This window comes from Sylvia atricapilla, chromosome Z, assembly GCF_009819655.1.
Source record: "Sylvia atricapilla isolate bSylAtr1 chromosome Z, bSylAtr1.pri, whole genome shotgun sequence".
NCBI lineage: Eukaryota > Metazoa > Chordata > Aves > Passeriformes > Sylviidae > Sylvia > Sylvia atricapilla.
In genome coordinates this window covers 60,273,181-60,294,819 of record NC_089174.1, presented here as the reverse complement: position 1 = coordinate 60,294,819, position 21,639 = coordinate 60,273,181, and the positions used below count along the sequence as shown (strand labels likewise).

The 21,639-nt window shown below is 35.9% G+C and overlaps 1 protein-coding gene across 1 annotated transcript in view; it reads left to right on the top strand.

Moving 5' to 3' along the window:
* Window positions 1-21,639, top strand: part of KDM4C (lysine demethylase 4C) — a 246,651-nt gene that overhangs the window by 40,869 nt on the left and 184,143 nt on the right. The window contains exons 7-8 of the mRNA XM_066339406.1: window positions 4,419-4,522; window positions 8,954-9,091. Coding sequence (XP_066195503.1) covers window positions 4,419-4,522; window positions 8,954-9,091 — 242 coding nt within the window. The remainder of the gene's footprint in view (window positions 1-4,418; window positions 4,523-8,953; window positions 9,092-21,639) is intronic.

Here is a 21,639-nt window from a genome sequence, read left to right as displayed (position 1 = left end):
GAGTGCAGAAACTGTTTTAGAAAGGAGATGACATCAATCTATGATGTTCAATTATGTTAAAGAAGAAACTAAAGTAAAGTTTAATATATTGTAAGTATTCATGGTTGTACAAAGCTTTGTATGGTGGATAGTATTAATTACTTCATTTTATGCAGAAGTCATTACCTGTTATGTATGAAAGCAAATTAAAGTAATTGTTGAAATGAGACTTGAAGTAGATTTTGCATAACTTCTAAATCTTTAGCAGTTGAAGAATTGAACTTTTTCTCAGAAAAAGAATAAGTCAAGTTAGAAAAGTCCTACTTAAGGGATAATAAACTTAAGGCTTGAACGTGGTCATCTGGGCATACCTACAGTTGTATTTCATACCACTTGAAAGCCTCTTTGCAGCTTTTGTACTCTGCTTTGTATAGCATACAAATTGCCATTGTTCCTTTGTGATGGTTGTTGCTATGCAAATTTAGCATCCTAATTTCTTTCATGTTCAACACAGAAAGTTAAATCAAATTAGATCATGGCAAAATAATTTAAATACATTGTATAAAGTTTGTATTTGTACTTACCAAAGTAAAATCTAAAAAGAGAATTACTAAAAAACTTAGTAGTTCTATAATCTCTGCCATTGTTTCAACAGTACTGATCTGCAAATTATGATTAATATTTTGTGTAAGTCCTTTAAATGAAGGTCTGCATAAATAAAACATAATCATAACCTTGAGATTAATTATGTTAATTTGATTTATTTTTACTTTCACTAAGATTAAACTATATTGAAGATATTTGCAATTTAGGGTATTCTTCTTATGTTGTGAGTTTTATGATTATATATATATCTTTAAATCGGAAATTATATTAATGAGAAATGCAACACCTTTAAATTTCAGGTAAAATCTTGAGTAATGAAGTGTTGGAAATGACAAGATGTCTGGCTTCATTCATTGCACTGGTCAGGATTTGATTTGAAAGTTCCCTAAGAATATGATTTTATGTAGATAAAGTCATTAAATAATGACTTTATATGTGACCAAATTCTGATTTCCTTGGTCATTCAAGATAAAACACAGCAAACCAACCTGTTCAGTCCAATGAAGTTGTAGAATTATACTTTTGGGAATAGTAGTGTAATTTCTGCATATATGATTTTAACTGGACAATGTGATTGAAAACATTATGGACACATTCTTAGTAGCATAGAGGAGCATTCCAAATATCTTGAAAATGCTAATCAACCAGGGAACAGAACCCAATCCACTTTCAGTTTGCCTGAGTGATAGGCATGATATTGATGTGGTCATCTGACACGAGCTGTGATATGTTGGAAAGACACTCTCAGGGTGAAAATAAAAAAATGAGACTGCCAGGTGGCAATCCTCACTGTCTGTCCCTCAATAATTTAGAGATTTGAACTTATTTTTTTAAAATATGTTGTATATCCCTCCATGGCTAGGAATCTGCTGAGTGCGCACTGTTTCTGTCTTTGCCCAAAGATGAGAAGGCTTTGACTTTCATTTAGCATGTATTTGGATTACAAAACCTTATATTCTCTGGAAAGATCATGCTGAGGTGGGATAGCATTGACAAAGGATATGTCTTCCCCAGTCCAGTGATTTTGCTGTTACTAAAATAGTTTACTTTTGTTCGTAAAAACAGCATTGATAAGATTCAACATTTTGGATGATGTTTTCTGTTAGAATATGTATACAGAGTCTTGTAAGGGCATGTTTTTGGTTGTTAACACCGTCTGAAGCCTATGCTTTCACATACTCTTTGCTGTTGCTGCTTTGGCTAACTAAATAAGGGTTTTAAAAAGCCAAGAGGAGCCTGGAGTTTGGTGGATAAATGTCCTCTCCCTGTAGTTGTTCCTACCCAAACATTTGGCCAGCAAGTATTAAATCACATACTTCCATGCAGACTGTTCTAATTTTGCTCTAGCTGTTAAAAATGTCAGTGTTTCTGTAAATCATGGACTGGAGAATTTTTAATTCAATTGCCTTTTTCTTCTGGACATAAATCAATGAAAACCTTATTCAGTTGTACCCTGAGCTCTGATTATTTCTCATTGGCTTCTGTGAAGTAATTGTTTTGAATTCTTACTCCATTTCTTTGTAATCATTTCCAAGGAGATGAACAGGGTATAGATCTGTCATATCTCAAGGAACCATCCAAGAAACTAGGCTTGCATGTGAATTCATACAAAATACCTGCTCTTGCAGAACTGATTTAGAGTTAATGGATTAGTGTTAATGGATTAAATTAAAATTTCATGTGTCCCTTAAAAGCATGAATGTGTTACAGAATTTGAATAGTTAGTTACATTCCAGATAGATTTCAGTATTTTTTTCTTTTGTATGTGGGATTTCAGTAAACATACAGGATTACATGGTAATCCTTTTAATTGATGATTTTAACATCAGTGTGGTATTTCAGAATGATTCTTAATGTTGTGGGCATATCTTGAATTGGCCTACATTTAATGATTTTGTAAGAGTCCTGTAATATTTCCAATGCCAAATCCTCTATTTGGTATTTTTTGCATTTAGCCAGTTCTCACACAGGGTTTTTATTTTCTGGAAGAAAAGCTTGTTTGACTTATATTTAGCCTGACAGACAGAAGATCTTTTGATAGAGTCTTATAATGAGGAAATACTACCTTCCTTTCTTGCCTTGTTCATTGAAGGGGAGTTCCTTTGAGAAAATGAGGTGAATGATGCTGAAAAAATTGTGTGCTGAAGTGTAGACTTTAACAAGTTAAAAGATATTTTGTAACAGTACAGAATGTGTAGGCTGCACTTTGATTCCACTGTGAGAGCTCCGTAACCGCAGCAAATGTTCTGTAAATTTCTAGTAGTGGATTTTGAGCAGGTTGTGTTCTGCTGCTCTGTGTTATTTGCAACTTTCTTGGAATTCAGCAGTAAGCCTGCCTTCTGGTTGGACTTGTCACAGCTATGTCTGATCTCTTGGAGCTGGAGTGGTACAGCTTAAGATTTGGATGTCTGCCTATCGTTTGCTTTTTATCATCTTGTGTTGAGCTAATTAAGCATATTGGAGTAACGTAATTTGGTACAAAATTTGTTTTCTCAGGGAAAATTCAGTTAAACTCTCTCTGCTTTTAGCAATTAAGCTTTCATCTACTTTTCATAACAGCTCTTCCCTCAAGTCTCAAGTGCCATTTTCAACCACATTTTTCAAAGCAAATTTCCCGATATTTCTATTGTTATATTGCTCAGGACTGGGATTTCTTGGTGCTCAGAAACTGTAGATTTTAAGTTTTGGTTACTGTCATTTAGGTTATAGGCATTAATTGTAAAAAAAATAGATGAATTTTTTTTTTCTGAAGTCCACAACTTGTGGGCTAGTTTCTTTTAACTTTCTTTTAGTCAGTGAAAGCCACATATATGTAACTGTACCTATCAAATAGTACTTTTTGAAACTTAAAACATGATTTGGAATTCAAAGAGACAGTAAAGAATTCTGTGCTTGTTGGTGACAAAAAATTAAGAATGATAAATTTGAATAAAATCTAATCTCAGGGCAGCTTAGCAGGCTTCCTAGTACATTAACCAGCACAAGTCTTCATTATGCCTTTGCTGTTTAAGTGCTGCTTAATCTTCCTTCTGACAAATCAGAAAAATATTGTTCTTCCAATACTGGTGGGTATGCTAGATGGAATGTACCAAGAATATAAAAACTGTAATAAGATAACTTCTAGATTGTTCTGAAGTTTTATTGTGGTTAATAGACATAACATATAAGACTGACCAGAGTGAAGAAATTAAGTCTAACTTTAGAGAGAAATCTGTATATTATGGAAAATTATTGTTCATTCTTTTTCTCAAGGCATTAAAAAATTCATATGGTTGATTGAAAATGATTTTTTGAAAAATAAATGATTAAGTAAGCATGTTTTCCCAAGATTTAAATTGCTTATGTGAATGATGAACTACCATTTATGTGAGAGGGATACAACAGATTGTACAAAGTTAGGCAGTTGTATTTGTTTACTGTATAGATGGTTTGTAAGTGCAGGGTAAATGTAGTCTTCATGAAATCCTTCTAAAGTTATTTACTGCAATTGATTTTCATGTGTGCAGAATGAACATTTACATAAAAAAGCTCCCAGCAACAATATTTCTCTAAAGGGTAAGGAAGTATGCCTAAATGTACAGGTCCACATTTGTTCTAAATTATTTCACTTAATGAACAAGGAAGACCCTGTAGCCCCTCCTCCTGGAAAGCAGGAGGTGGTGCTTAAAGGCTTAAGTGATGCATTTGATTTTTCTAAAACCTCTCAGAATTTATGAATGATATGATGAATTCTAAAACAAGTTTAAACAGTATTAAGTATTGAAAAATATTACAGAGATTTCCTCTTCAATTTGATGAAAAGATGTGCAGTTTTGCTTTTCTTGCCTTATTAGGATTCTTTCCGAGCAGCTCTCAAGGATGTGATGCTTTTCTTCGCCACAAGATGACTCTCATTTCTCCCTCGATATTGAAAAAGTATGGAATTCCTTTTGACAAGGTACATTAATGTTTCTTTTTAAACTCTACTTTAATGGATTGAATTAGATTTATGTTTAGGAAAAGCATTGTTACAGTAAAGGTGAGGCAGTTTTTTTTCTTTTAAGTAGTGGCTTCATGAAAATATGTGTTAAAACTTCTAATAGTTTTAGCAGGGAATTTTCTAGAATTAAACACTTGTAGCCATTACAATATTTCTGTGTTTTTTTTCCAGGACATTACCAGAATTTGTTACTTTTAGTTTATTTATATTTGGTTTATTTCCATTGTAGCTTGGATGCGATCTTTTGTTGACTGAAACACTTACTAATTCATTCTGTTGAGTTGTATACCTAGGATTTTAACACAAATATTTAATTTATTTTTCTGTATGTTGCTTTTCTAATGCAATTAAATATAACTTTATCATTATAAGGATCTAAAAGGTTTAAGGTGGAATAAAGCCAAAAGAACTGTTACTTAATTTAAAATATATTTTAAAAGCTTTAACATAATAGAAAAAGAATGAATTATTATTTTTGACTGTTAAGTAGTATCAGAATAAACATTTGATAAGAACATTATACAAACAGAAACTGAGAAGAATACCAGTCTTTTTTCTTTCTGGATGAACTTAATACATAGCTGCTTTTAAAAACGTCTGAAGTATTCAGTTTCTTCTGCTTTCTACAAGATTTTCTGTATTAATTGTTTTCCACATGGAACTTCTTGTAGGTGCCAGCTAATAAAACATTTTCAATTCATTGCCTTTTTTTTTTTTTTTTTTTTTTTTTTTTTTTTTTTTTTTTTAAGTGTAATTACTCCATACATTTTGTAAATTCTAAGGTTCTAAATTTTCTAAATTTTGGAGTTTTGTAAATCTCCTTAGAGAACTAGAACTTGATTCAGAAGATCCCCTGCCTGAGTATCTGTTTATCTTAATACTGAGTTTTCAAAAGGCTTTTGATCATTAAAAGGCTATGATTCCTGGTTTTTCATTTCACAGATTGTTTTAAGTTGTTCAGAAGAACCAGGCAATATTACGTTTTTTCTCAGTTTATTCCCACTGCAGCATGGTGGTGTAAACTATCTTTGCCACATACTGTGCTTATTGTTTTTTCTGGTTTTGTCTACGGGCTGTTTATTTATTGATACAATGTGTGAATGAGTACACAAACTTTGCTTAATGTGTTTTCCCTGGCCTAAAATATAGGATAAGGCAATGCTTCTTGTCTGGTTTAGTTGATTTTTTAACAGTGTTAATAAAAAGAAGAATATTTTTATGTATATTTTTGCCCAGCTGGAAACTAAACACCATACAGGCGCTTGCTCACTCCCCCTTGGTGGGATATCCTTGGAAGGATAAAACGTAGAAAACTCATGGTTTGAGACAGAGACAGTTTAACAGGGAAAGGGAAAGCTGTGCACAAAAGCCAAGCAAAATGAGGAGTTCATTCACTGCTTCCCGTGGGCAGGCAGGTGTTCAGCCATTCCCAGGAAAGCAGAGCCCTGTCATGCATAACTGTGACTTGGCAGGACAAATGTCACTGCTCCAAACACTTGCCCTGCCTTGTTTATCTCACAGCTTTATGTATTGAGCTGGATACATGGGCTTAGCTGTCCTGGCTGTATCCCGTCCTAACTTCTTGTGCACCCTCATCATCATCACCGGTGGAATGATGTGTGGAGCAGAAAAACCTTGTTGCTGTGTAAGACATGCTCAGCAAGAACCAGGACACCTCTGTGTTACCAATCCTGTTGGCAACACAGGTGGGATGAAGACATGGATGGGTTTTATGCCATTTTGGAGTATCACTTTACATGCTTAAGTCAACCTATATGTAATATTGAGGAAATGCAGGCATTTAGAATGATACTGCCTGCCTTGGAAAGCAAGCTTTTTTGAATAAATTACTCATAAAATAAGTAGTTTGTTTTCTGAATGATTTATTAACTGCTGAATTCAGTTTTTGTAATATATAGGTAAGTATACTGATTCCTTTCATAGCCTTGTGTTTTATCATGAAGTGTCAGGTGCAGCTTTCCAAGCTGGATAGCTTTATAACCAGATTTATAGTTTCAGATTTACAGAACATTACTCTGAACAGTATAATTTTCAGTGGTTGGTGTTTAAAGTAGCATATTGCAGAATGTCGGTACACTTTTTTTAGTATGACTCATTTGAGGTGGGGTAAGGAAGTTGATATTTGTATTTTGGTGTCTTGATTATACCTGTATTCTAATTTAGAGGATAATAATCCTCTGAAAAATGGGAAGAAAAAAAGAAAACAAAAAGTGCTACAAACAGTTAAATATTTAAGTTTGGTTCTATCACCTAGTCTTTGGAGTAAGCAGACTGTACCCAAGTGTAATTGTAATTAATGGGATTCAGTGAGAAAGTGAATAGAGAGAACCAGTCTGTGATCTCTCATGGCTCAAAGTGATAGGAGTGGAAATGTGCTGAATGCTGATAAGTCAGCCTACGCCTACCAGGTGGCAGCTGAACTGCTGCTTGTTGCAATAGAACACCTGCTAAACTATCAGCAGTGGGAGGGTGTATTGAGATAAATTTTGGAATCGTTAGCCTTGAGAATAATCTTTCTTAAACATTCCCACAGCGATTGTTGAAGTGCTACAGTAACAGTTACAATATATGCAGCTATATATGTGTGTTTGCATGTATATACTAAATATGAATCCACAAAAAATCTAACCATGCAAAATGTAAGATCCATTTTTTCCTCTAGCTTTGTTGGCTATTTTTCTTGTTTTCCTCTCTTGCCTTCATCCCTTAATACAATAAGAAATAGACCTCTTTGAAGTGCTAACCCTGTGTGTTCTTGCACTGTGCAAAAAAACACAAAAAGAATTTATAAAATGATAAAATTACAATTTTGAAGGGAATTGTAAAAGCAGAAATTGAGTGGAAGGCAGCTGTAGCAGTAGAAAACTGAGATTGAGGACATGACATTTAAAAGAAAAATGTTTTAAGTTTTTATTTTGGTGACTATTTAAAATTTAACCCTTCCTTTTTGTGACTTTTAAGTCATAAGTGTGTGCCCTAAAAAGTGTCATATTTGTCCTTTCAGTTTTTCTTACTGTATTGCTTATGTAAAGCATTGGCACACACTGAAAACAACCTATTTAGACCCTGAGAAGCCTCCTTATTTTCCTGTAATCAACAAATGCATATGTTGAATAGTCATCAGTCACTGCTCAGATTATTTGCTTCATTTAAATAGATCTGTTTGCTTTTTAGTGAGTCTGTTGTCTGATGTGTGTTTCACATAAAATGTGTATCAAACCGAGAATGGAGAATCTCTTAACTATTCTGTATAATCTACTTTATTCATTAACTCTTATCAGATAATTCAGAAGACAGTGTGCTGTTTCAAGTCTCTGACTAGCCTGTCCTTGATAGTCTCTGGTGGTCTGACTTTAGGAGATTAGAGCTGTCACTGTGTGGAGAGAATATTACTGACTGACAGGAAGTACTGTCTTCTGTTTTCTCCATGTAGGAGAGCAGCAGTCCATCTTAGTGTAGGAAGATGAGATTTCTCCCTTGAAAGAGAGAATAATAACCTGACTAGTGATTTGTTTATGTTACCACACTTTTTTTTTTGGTAGTTTACTCTAAAAGCATTTCAAGTCTGATATGTCTCTTGATTGGAATTTATTTTTGTATATACAAAATATAATTACTGTGCAGTGAGTTTGGTGTTGGCTTTTTAATTTCCCTTTTTTTTTTTTTTTTTTCCCCTGCTTTCTGTAATATCTTGTTGACCCAGTGGTCTTTGCACGTTTTCTGTTAGTTGTAGTCTTTTGAAGTTACACTTACTCAATCTCTAAGAAAATATCAGAGTTCGACTGTCTTCAAGCTTTTTATTTTTCAGGGTCTCCTTCGATCCCACTTGTCCTTTAGTTATTTGGAATTCTTGTTACCAGTAATGTCAGACTGTTTCTGCTCTCTAAAATTTTGCGTAAAGAGGGGAAGGACACAGGCAGCTTAAAACTTACGTTTTAATAGTTTTGTCTTGAGGCATTCTGCTCAATATTTAGGCATTGTAATTGTGGGTATTTTGATCCAGCCTGTCTTTGCTACCTCTCAGCAATAAGAAAGATACATTCTTTATACTGTCTTTTTCAGTTACTTCCAATTTTTATTACCAGTGAACCTCTGCTCCAAGAAGAACTTCTTTGAGTTCTTTCTGAATTTAAGTGTTGCACTTAGCTATGTATTTTAGATAAAGAACATTGTCTTGAGTATACTGTTTCTGTTTGTATTAAATCTCATCTCTGTGGAAGGCAAAAAAAATCTTTGTTTTAGTTGGTTACAAAGGCATTTGTGATTTTCATGGCTATAGGATTAGAAATGCTTTGTAACATGGTTCACTTTGAGGTTTTTTTCAAGTTTATTTATTTTGGCCTTTTAAATGTTTTTTTACTGTTACAGGTTACCCAAGAGGCAGGAGAATTTATGATCACTTTTCCATATGGATACCATGCAGGCTTTAACCATGGATTTAATTGTGCAGAGTCAACAAACTTTGCCACCATTCGATGGATTGATTATGGAAAAGCGGCAAAATTGGTAAGTAAGCAGAAAATTGATGCGTAAGGAAATATTTCCTGTGTTTTTTTCTTTGTGAGAATCTCAAGATGATGAGAAAGAGAAACTATTAGATCAGGTAATACATTAAGCTGCCATTCAAATTTAATTTTTAGTTGTTGTTTTGATAGTAGATATTATACTTCCAGCAATATATATTCCTCTCGGTAGTCAGTTTTGTTTGCAGCTTAATGTATTTATTGTTCTTCAAAATCAGTTCTGTTTGTGGATATTTTTAAGTTCAGGCTACATACATTGAGGTTAGTGTATGTGGACAATTGACTTCTGCACTTAAATATCCTTTAAGCCTTACTGTTCATGAAAGCACTTGAACTAGAATTTTGATACCTGAAAAGAAACATAAATAATGAAACTTCAAATAAAGGTTAAAGAAACAAGTTCAATTTTTCTCAAATGAATCAGAAGTCTTGTAATTCAAGATAATAAAGCAACTATCTGACGTGTATAACTGAAGATATTTTTGACTGAAATCTTGTTCTGTGGTGTGCTTGTCTTCCTTTTTTTGTGTGTGTGTGTGTTTGTGTGTGTGTGTACAGCAAAAAATCATAGAATCTGTAATGTTAGAAAAAAAATCCAAGATCATTCTTGTCCAACCTTTGACTGAAGACCAGTGTGTCAACTAAATCATAGCATTAAGAGCTCCAGTCATTTCTTGAACTCATCAGGGGGTGGTGACTCCACTGCTTCCTGCTGGTCCTTCCAATGCCTGACCGCCCTTTCAGTGAAAAATTCTTCCTGGTGTTCAGCCTGAAACTCTCCCAGTGCAGCTTGAGCCTGTATTCTCTCATCCTGTTCTTGTTGCTTGGGAAAAGAGACCAAGCCCCACCTCACTATACCCTCCTTTCAGGGAGTTATATAGAGTGATAAGGTCCCCCTTGAGCCTCCTTTTATCCAGGCTAAACACCCCCAGATCTCTCAACCACTCTTCACAAGACTTGTACTCAATAACCTTCACCAACCTCATTGCCCTTCTTGCTCCCATACCTCAATGTCTTTCCTGCACTGAGGGGCCCAGGACGCAGTATTTGAGCTGCGGCCTCACCAGTGCCCAGTACAGGGGGACAATCCCTGCCCTGGTCCTGCTGGCCACACTATTGCTGGTAGTCAGGATGGTGGCCAGGATGTCATTGTCCTTCTTGGCCACCTGGGCACACCCTGGCTCATGTTCAGTCAACTGTCACAGCACCCCAGGTCCTTTTCCTGTGGGCGGCTTTCCAGCCACTCTGCCCCAGCCTCTGGCATTGCCTGGGGTTGTTGTGACCCAAGGGCAGGACCCAGCACTGGGCCTTGTTGAACCTCACACCACTGGGCTCAGCCCATGATCCAGCCTGTCCAGATCCCTCTGCAGAGCCTTCCTGCCCTCCAGCAGACCAACACCCCACCCAGCTTGGTGTCATCTGCAAACTGACTGAGACTGCACTCAATCCCCTTGTCTAGATGACTGATAAAGGTACTCAAACAGAACTGGCTTCAGTACTGCGCTCTGGGGAACGCCAGTTGTTAACGACCATCATCTGGATGTAACTCCACCCACCACCACTCCTTGAGCCCAGCCATACAGATGACTTTTTGCGCAGTGAACAGTGTGTCTATCCAAGCCATGAGCTGCTAGTTTCTCCAGGAGAATATTGTGAGAGGCAATATCAAAGGCTTTGCTGAAGTCCAGGCAGACAACATCAACAGCTTTTCCTGTGTTGCGTTTCATACATGCTCATTAAGGGAGATCCTGTTGGTAAAGGTGAAAGGACCTGCTTTCTACAAACCCCTGCTGGCTGGGCCTGATCTCCTCGTTGTCTTGTTTGTGCTGTGTGATCAGAATTAAGATAATTGATTTCAAGGCACACTAAGTCAGGCTGACAGGCCTATAGTTCCCTGATACTTCTTGGTGATGGGCATGACACTGGCCAGCCTCTGGTCCTCTGAGACCTCCCCAGTTAACCAGGACTGATGATAAATGATGGAGAGCAGCTTGGTGAGCTCTTCCACCAGCCTCCCTTGGGTGAATCCTGTCTGGTTCCATAGACTGTCTAAGTGGCACAGCAAGCCACTATTATCTTCTGGATGACCGGGGATCTGTTCTACTCCCTGTCTACCAGGTCAGGGGGCTAATTGCTGTGGGGGAACTTCCTGACTGAGGGGTCACATCCACAGGTCTCTTAAATACCGTCAGAATGGTGACACAACTAGGTCCCTGGGAATCCTGGCCAATGCCTGACAACCCTTTCCGTGAGGAAATGTATCATAATACTTTATCTAAATCTCCCTGGTACAACTTGAGACCATTTCCTCTTGTCCTGTCACTTATGACTTGGAGAAAAGCCCAACTCCCACCTCATTTTCCGGTTCTTTCAGGCAGTGGTAGAGAGGGAGAAGGTCATCCCTTATGAAAAATTATCTGACAGAATTTACTTGGTACCACTGCATTATTAGTAGCTGAAATACTTGTATTGAACAAAAAAGACTTCTGCTTAGTGATGCAGTGATGCACATGATCAGTTTTTCTGAATGAAATCAGGTAAATTTAATGCTAAACTTCAAAACCAGGTATCTAAGACTACCGCTTAGGAAGTTTTTGTCTGCACAAGTACTTGCATAGACCTCTGTGGACTATACTAGCTGAATTTCTGCAGCTTTTCAGTCTAGCATTTATTATGGCAAATGCCTGTAATTAGCTCTATGGCCTGGCTTTCATCTTCTCTCCTCTTCAACATTTCCAGTAACCTTCACTTTACATGACTTCTTCACATGCACAGATGCAGACCTAAATTGCATGTTTATCGCTGGATGCTCATAATAAAATGCATGCATATCACCTTGGCTTAAACTTATCTTAGATTTTAGTTTTGAACTGCTAATAGTCCTCACAAAGAAAGGGGGGAAAAAATGAATTAATAGTAATAAATCTTAACACAGCATTTATGGCCTCAGTTAATACAGCCAGGTTTTCATTCTGGGTTGCTCTCGACATAAGCAGTTCTATCAGTGGGCAACTCCCTTGCCAGAAAATTATTATGTAAGCATTCAAGTTTGAGGCTGTGTTTCAGTGCTGCACAGACACTAGCTAATAGGGAGAAGCTCCATAGCAAATTTCAGGATGCCCAAGGAAGTTACAGGATCCTGCTGCACTTTAGTAACCATCCCATCAGCTTCAGAAGATAGTGTTGGCAGCTTCTGAGCCAAGTGGAGCAAAAAAGTACCCATATTGTTTTAGTTCTATATGAGGGCTATTCGGGTTGGATTCACTAAGAGGACAAAAGCAAAATTCAAGTAAAATTGAATTGTTTTCTGTAAATACTTCAGATTCCATTTTGCAAAAAAAAAAAAAAAAAAAAAAAAAAAAAAAAAAAAAAAAAAAAAGAAAATATAATTTGATTTTCTATAACTGTACTCTGTTTCTTGGTTACGGTGTTTCTCTAGAAAACCAGGAGTATATCTGTTATTAGTTTTTATCACAACATTAGAAAACTTCCTGGAGGTGTTAATTAAAAAAGTAAAAAGTTGGTGTCTCCAAAGAATACCAGTATTTTAGTAACTTTTATTTTCAGGTCCAGTAATTTCATTTAAAAGGAAAAGCAAAAAGTCCCAAACCAAAACCCACACAACATGGCAATCTCATTTGTCATTCTTCGGACTACTGATACTGCAGCTGACTTGTCTTTTCTTTCTTTATGGGCAAAGTGCAAGAATTTTAATTGAAAATAATGTTTTGGATCCTGTAGCGCCTTTGTATTGTACAGCATAAATTGTCTGCATCAGCAATATGCAGCAATATCTAGGTCAGTTCATTACTGTATTCTGCTTAGAGAATATTCTATACTGATGAATGATTATTTGTGTTTCTACAGGAACACTTTTATTTTTATAGGATAGTTTCTAATTGCTTACAGCTGGATTTCTGTCTTAGAAAAAGAAAAAAAAAATTCCTGAAATACAATCAATAATCTTCATTGATTTTTTTGAGGAAAAAATTCAACAAAGATTTTTGTTAAAGTTGTAGTAAATGTTTAGGCTATGTGATGATACTTTCCAGCATGAGATGAGATGGTGCTTAAGATTCTCTGAAATCACATGCAATAAGGGATATTTTTGACCCCTGGTACTGGACACTTTGATTAAGCAAAGGCTATGAATGCAAATTCCAACAATGATTTTCTGTGTTTAAAAATGCTAAACTTGATTTCATTGTGTCTTGGTTTCACTGTATGTCCCCTAACTACCTGTAATAGTTGAATCCTGAGAGCAGGCATGTATCCTCCAGCTTGTTTTCTAGAGTTTGTGCAAGTCTGTCATGGTTTCAAGCCCAGCTGGAGATGAAACAGCATGCACTCCACTTCTCTTTCTCCCCAGCCCAGTGGAGTGGGGAGGAGAATTGAAGTAAAACTTGCATGTTGAGATAAGAGTGGTTTAATAATTGAAAATAAAGTAAAATACAGTAGTAATGGTAAATTGTGATGATGATGATGATAATAATAATAACAATAATAATAATAATAATAATAGTAGTAATGGGAAAAAGCCGTGATGCACAATGCAGTTACTCACCACCCACTGACTGATGCCAGACCCCTCTTCTTGAACCCAGACTAGCCCTTATGAGGTAACTCCCCGCAGTTTATACACTGAGCATGATGTTCTGTGGTGTGAAATATGCTCTTGGACAGTTCTGGTCACTTGTCTCAGTTGTGTTCCCTCGCAGTTTCTTTTGCATGCCTCCTCGCTGGTGGAGTACCAGAAAAGGAAAAAAAGTTTGTTGATGTAGGATAACACAGGTTAGCAAAACCCCAAACATGAGTGTGTTATTATCATTCTGAATCCAAAACACAGCACTGTGATAGCTACTGAGAAGAAATTAACTATTCTTGCTGAAATCAAAGCAAAGCATTAGGACAACATACAAAAGAAATACTAGGTGGCACCTCCAGTGTGCTGCTTGCTACAGCTTGCTTACTGTTTTTAGCTTGCTTTTGGACAAAATTAATTGTACAGAATTAAGTAGAAGTAAAAAATAGAGAATCAAAACCTTCCACCTTCTCAAACAACACAACTGAGGAACACAGCTGGTGTACTAAAAACCTTGCAGCTCCAGAGAAGAAATGGTGTAGTTCTTGCTGTCCTTTTCCATTAGCTAGAATAAACAGGAAGAGAAATAGATCCTCGTGTAAAGAGCAAGTCAGTTCAGTCACCCTCTCCTTAAGACGCTTGGCAAAAGGATGTGGTGCAGAGGGAGTTCGGTGAAGTGCTGGTGTGTGGATATGTCACAGCTTCGTGAAACAAAGAGATGTAGTGCTAATGCTAGGTACAAGTATAGTTGTGTTTGTGTTCTGTGAGGATGAGAGGTCATCTAAACTTTGGATACTCTTAATTGTTTTCATCATCCTATGACTTTCATTTGCTGAATGCTGTTTATTATTCATACCCTAGTAGAGGGTATAGAGGCAGCTAGCAGGTTCCTTCAGGCCTCTGTGAATTTTTTTGTTTTCCTAGTGGTGCTACATTTATTTGAGTAAGTTGGAAATGTGTGGCTTCATGAAGTGCATTTTTGAGTGTCCGTGCTCCAGTGGATTTTGCTGTTGATAAAGCAGATGAATCAGTGGCTATTAGCTTGTATGTTTTCTACGTATCTGCTTTGGTTTGTGCTGAGAAGGTAACATGCGTGGGGAAAAAAAGGTTGCTGTTCAATTATCAGTATTGGTAAATAGAAATATATACACACATAATTCTTCTATGTGTACAGGAGACTGGTGATATTAGCAGTTTTGGCTAGGGCTCTCTAATTCTTCTTTATACAGTTAGGATTATTTTAGTTAATTTCATTTTATTTTCCTGTGGTTACTGTTTTAATCCCCTCAGTCCTTTGTGTCTTGGTTAACCCCATCCTGAAACAAAGTGCTTGCTCCTCTCAGTCCCTGGTAGGATATGGAGGAGAATTGGGGAAAAAAAAAAAAAAAAAAAGGTAAACCCCATGGACTGAGATAAGTTTAATAATTGAAATAAAATATTATGATAATATAGTAAGAATTAAATGGGAGACAAGAAGAGAGAAAGGAATAAAAGCCGATAGAAAGTTGTTGACTGATGCCAGACTCGTACCACAGCCATGATGGCCCCCTCCTGGCCAATTCCCAGTTTATAACAGGTATGACATTTTGTGGTGTGGAACATCCCTTTGTCCAGTTCATTTCAGGTGTCCCAGCCATACTCTATCCCGCCATCTTGTGAATCCCCTTGCTGTCAGAGCGTGGGAAACTGAAAAGTCCTCGATGTTTCGTGTAACCACTACTGAGCAAAACCCAAAACACATCAGCATGTTATCAGTATTATTTTCATACTGAATCCAAAACACAGCACTGTACTGGCTACTAGGAAGAAACTTTATTCTATCCCAGCTGAATAAAGGACCCCTGTCTGATGCTTTTCCAGTACTTTCTGAAAGCTTGTGAAAGCACTGGCATTTCTGAATACTGCTCTTGTAGCTTACTGTGTCTGTTTTGTGGGACCACTTGGTGACTTTCACTCCGAATAAATGTATGTAAATTTTACTGTCTGCTCTCAGAGGAAGTGTCACACTAGGTGATTTTACTAGTCATTGTAATGATTCTTTTGTACTGCATCTCCTTTTAAGACGTGATTTGTTTTCAGATGCTGGTGCTGGAAAGGTTTTCGTTGTTTAGCTGATATGTAGAACCTGAGAAGTCTACCAACCTTTTCTACTTGAAACTAGGGGTACTTAAGTATTATTGCTCTCTTTCATAAAATTAAGTCAGTAATTACTCATGCATTCTTCAGTGGTAGCTGCTTAGCAACGTGTTTTCTGTGGATAGTTTAGATCAAAGCGCTGGCCTGCAGGTTGTATTTTTCCCTTTGGTGGGATGAAGTGCAGTTGTTTTGATGTTAGGTTTGATGGATTTGTTTGCCACTGCATTCATTAGCTTCACATCAAAAAACTGACAGGCTGTTAAATGAAACTTTGCCTTAGATTTTCAGCTTGACTGTTTCAAGACCTATGTGAAGATATTTTGTTTTTGTGCTGCAGCAGCCTCAAGCAGTTATGACTTTCAAAGAGAAGAAAAGTTATTTAATATCTTGATTTATTTGGGTACAAGACTCATTGTCTTGAAGATAGCCATGTCCAGCTTATGTTATCCAAACAGTCTATTTATTTTGAAATATATATTGAGACACAATATATATGATTTAACTGATTTTATCAGAGGAGAAATGATGCTGCACAAAAAATGCTTCCACCTCTCAAAGTTTATTAAGGTAATATTTTTTTTCAATGAGGATTATGTTTGGGTTGCTTTTGCAAAATAAAATGTACAAAAAGAAAAAGAAATCTAACTCAGTTGTACCTTTTTTTTCAAATGTGGGTGAGTGAAATGTAAAGGTCTAGGTTTAAAAAGTATCTTCCTACCCCAACTGCTGTGTTTTAGTACTGAATGTCAGAAATAGCTGTGTGCATATGCTCATGAGTTACTCGTCTATCAACTTTTTTTGTTTGATTTTCAAAACTTTTTTTAAACATTGTATGTTGATGTCATGTTGATACATCTGATACCAGTATGCAACAACACCAGCGTCATTCATGCTGTACAAATCCATGTTTTTACTTGCTAGATCATAATTAGCCACCCTATATCATTGACTTGTCTGCTTATGAAATTTTACAAGGTTTCTGGACCCAGACATGCTTTCCATTTCTGGAAGTCTGAATTGTTAGTACACTACTTCAGAGCAAATCTTGTGCATTCTGCATTTTGACATTTCGCTTCATAGTCACAGTGCCACTCTCAGCTTTGCAGTTGTCATGGAATTTTGTCTTTTATTTTTTCTTTATTTCTTTTACATTGATTTATTTGTCTTCTGCCTGTCCCCCGCATCTTACTGCCATCATTTACTGCCTCTGTTTAGTTCTTAAATCAAAATCTCGTAATTTCTATAGAAGAGCAGCTATTAAAATTTGTTGCTGGAATGGGAGATTGTCAGTCTCCCACAGGGCAGTAACTTGCACAGTTCTAGATTTCTAGTACAGTGGCATTTTCAATTATGAATTAGGTTTTAGAAGTAGAAAGGAATAGCACTAATTACAGTACTTATACCTGTTCTAGTAGAATAATATTGTATTATTTTTTTAACCTTCCCCTTTTGGTAGAGCATCTGGTTATACAATCATACAAAATGTCATATGATGATGTTCTTGTCTTCCCACAGTCTGAGCTATGTTATGTGCAAGAACTGATGTTGTCTATGAGTAGTGTATTCTGTGGCTCTGAAGTTCTTGTGTATTCTTGTGAATCTTTACCAACACTTCAGCACAACTTTTTTATGTGTGTTGTAGTGTGTATGTGTAGATAGCATTATGCATATATATTTCTAGCACAGGGCTCTCATGCAAGCTGCTGCACTGTTTATTTGATAAAAGTTGAACCAACAATACTACCACTTCTTTCTTACATGCAGTTTTGATTAAGTAAGGAATTCTGTAAAGTAACATTTTAAATGTTGGAGTACATTCTGACAACTGTGTGTGAGTGGAAATGATGGAATTTAATCTTCCTTTTTTCCCCCTAAGTGTTATCCAAGAGGTTCCATTTATCAAAGTAAAAAATGTACCAAGTTGACATACTTGGTGAATGTTTAGAAGTTTTTGTTTTATAGCAGATTTCACTTGACTTCCTTTTTAAAGAAAAAGTCAGTAATTTACAATAAACTTGCCTTTTCAGAGTATAATTTATTTAAATTTTTAAGTAAAGTTTGTCTTTCCTTACTTTTTGTGAGCATGCAGATTGTATTTATACTCAATTTGCTGAGGAAAAAGTTTTGCCATTACATAAATTTCTGTCTGTATATTAATGTCATAGCCTGTAGAGAGAGATTATTTTCATTCCAGGTTTTTAAAGAAAGTAGAACTAACTAAGAATATTTTTAAATAAATATGAGTTTCACAGAATAGACTCTTTGGGCTTGAATCAGCTGCTGAAACACAGGTGTCTAACACCACCTCAGATATTTTTCCTTTCTCTGTCTAGGCAGAAGAGTACAAATCTCCAGGAATCCAGTGTAATATTTAGAACTCAGTCAGACATCATAAATACCAGAACGTGGGTTTAGGTGTCAGTGCATGCCCAGGCAATTGAACTGAATCACCTGCCATTGTATTCCTTTTTTTTTTACACCCTTTGCTAATTAATGTAAGCCTCATTCTTACGATTAACTGTATTCTTGTACTCTGAGAGGAAGTCAGTTCTCTAGCTTTGCTGGATTAATTTAGTGTTTTGGCCCTGGGTGGTGACCTGTTGTGATAGGCCAAAAGGTATCTTAAATGTTAGGGTTAAGTTCTTTTAAAACCACCGGCTCCCAACCTTTCTTCTTATAAAGCAAAACCCCCAAATACTGCTACTAGTGCTAGTTGCATGCTTTTATTAATTTCTTTAATTCAGAACCATTTTAATTCCACATTTGAACCATCAAGAGAGCTCGAGATACTAGAAATCATTTTGCTGTGCTCCTCCATGCAGTTTCAGTTGTCTTTGGCATGGTTTGGAACTCAAGTTATTTTTTATTGTTTTGTTTGTTAGTGGATTTTGTTGGATTGTTTCTTCTTTCATATTTTTTTTTCTTTTTAATATCTTTTGTATATATAGATAAAACTTTGTGTAAGGATTGTTTTCACTCCATTAACTAATGTGTCTGCTGAAACCATCTACATCTCTGCTGGTCCTGCAGTTGGTACTGTAGTAGTACCAACTACAGGAGTTGCTAGTTTGGCTCGGCCAAACACTGTAGAGATAAGCACGTTCTTGAAATTTTCTCTCTGCTTTTCTGAGAGTCTGAAGAAGAGTAGTGGTATCATAGATTTGAAACACATGATTTAGTTATTTCCTGCTTCTGAAAGAAAACACAGTAAATATAAATGCACAATTCAAAATCCTTGACTTAGAGTAGTAGAGGAGGCATCTCTGAATGATGAGAAATTAATTAGATACTCACATCCTGCGGTAACTACATCAGGGTGAACAAAGTGTAGCACTACTTCTAGTACCAGTGTACTTCTGTAGCCTAGCAGAAGATGTGAAACAGGAGCTGAACACAGGCAGATAGATGCCTCAGCTGCATGTTTAGTCTCCCCACTGTGCTTGCTACTTGAATGAGTAGAACTTGTTAATATACTGCTAGTTAGAATTTATTAATCTTTGAAAGTCTTGAAAAGGGTTTTAAATGAACTGTCTAACCTGCACTAGTTTGATTTTGGATAAAATCCAGAACAAAAATACCACTGTGCTTTACATAAAAGGAAGAGAAATAATTTTCTGGAATGTTCTATTGCAAAAGAATTGAATTAAGATCTCAGTGCTAGTGTGGTTGTATTCAGTTTTTTAGGTTTGTCTTTCTGTCTGAAGTGTGAATAACCTTTGTGTTGCTGCAAAAAAAGGTTTAATCAATTGCCTTGAAGGTGTCATCTTTTTCTGACGATATATAGTCACCGCTTAATTCAGATAAAATATTAAAACAAAAAAAGCCACATTAAACTTTTACAGAAATTGCACATCCATATGGTTTATTACAAGACCTTGCATTCATCCTGAGAGTGAAATAAGTTACTTCATTCTTTTAAAACTAATGTAATCAGATAAGTGCTGCTAAGACTGACTGTTTGCTCTCTGTAATATGTTTATGTTCAACAGCCTTATCAGATAAATTACTATCTTTCAGATTTTAAGAACAAAATTACCAGATCTCACCTTTGCCATGTAACATCCCATGTTCTTGGAATTCTGAGAGAAATTTTTGACCTGAAGTTTCATATGTTTTTATATATTTATATGTAAAAAACCATAGTTTGCCTTAGGAAGCTAGAACAGCGCCTTCTTCTAGAGAGCAGTCCATTTTGAAATACCCAGCAAACACCTGAGTGAAAAATAAAAAGATAATCTTTCTTGTTCTCCTTCTGCTCATAGCTGGATTTTCCAAATTATTCCAATGAAGTTACTTCAGTTACTTATGCTGAATATGTTAGTGTAGTTCAGTAAATGCCGTGTTTCAGTGGCTTTTTCAAGATTTGTTGAGAATAATCACAATATATAAGAAAGACATGGAGGTATTTTGATCCATTATTGTGAGTTGCTCTGGGATAAACCTATGATACATGTAGAGAAGGAATGTAACCTTTATATAGTTTTGTTTCCAGTACATTGAGGAAGACTGTAAAATTTACTCTAAAAGGGGAAAGTTACAGTAGAGTAAGATGACAAAATCCCCTTCTCTATGTTCTTCTTCCCTTTTATGTAGGTGATTATAGGATGTTGGTATACTGGGATTAGTGTATCAGCCATTAAGTTGTTATTTAGGATATAAGTATCTGTTTTATAGTCTAAGATTGTACAGGATTTTACTAAGAAAGATCCAGGTAGGTGGCATTTAGTATGTCTGTTGAATGTCTTTGAAACAGACTGTAAGTTAATACTTTGGCAGATGTGTCTAAAGTTAAAAATAATTCCAGTACCTTATTGTAAATGAGGTTACTTGTTTGTTTCTATGTTCTTTACATGTATGAATGAACTATTTCAACTCAGATGTTTTAAATTAGTTTTAGTGTTGGAATTTAAAATTACACTGTGATATGAAACAATGTGCTGGGTGATGCTGATGTTGTGTGAGCTTTATTGGATAGGTGTTTGAGTGGGTAGTAGCATTTGAGTGAGTCTACATACAATACATTCTGGCAAAATCTTCACAAAATTCATAGTTATATTTCTTTTTTGTGTGGATGAGATATGAAAGTAGAGGTGACTTCATGTTGTGTTGAAGTTTTGCTGAAGAAGTTCCATGGACTTAGAAGCCGTAGAGAGTTCTACCTTGTCCAGGAGTCTTATATCTGTTCTTACTTCATGTCTGATTCCCTTTAAGGTGTAAGTATAGTTTCCAAAGGGGTGATAAGAAGAGGATAAAGAAATAATGTGCTAGATCTTGCTACAAATAAAGTAAAGGAAGACTGTTTTCAGTCAGTTGCATTGCTAAAAAGAATAAGGGGTGGCTGTCAGTGTTACTGTATTTTATACAAGTTTCATGATGGGTAAAGAAAAGAGACTGTTGTTAACTTCAGGGAGGCAAAATCTTACCAAAATTAGAAAACCCTCAAGAAGGACAAACACAGTATAACAAACACAGATACCTGTCTGCATATCATGATACATGTCATGCATATCATGCAGATAAAGTCTGCATGTCATGTGTCTGTTGTATCTGTGATTATCAAGCAAACTACTTGGAGGTGGTGGATTTACTAAAATGCTTTTGTCCTGAAAAAAGCTGTTAAAGAAATATGAAGAGTGTTGTGATAAACGTCAGATTTTTGAAAGAGAACCTGAATGTTTATAAAAATATATGTTTGGTGACATTTTTACCAGATGTGGCATCAGGATGACAGTAACAGAAAGTAAAAATTTTAGTGTTGAAATGGGATTGCCCTGCATGGAATATAGCTGCAAAAAGATAATAATGATGTTAAA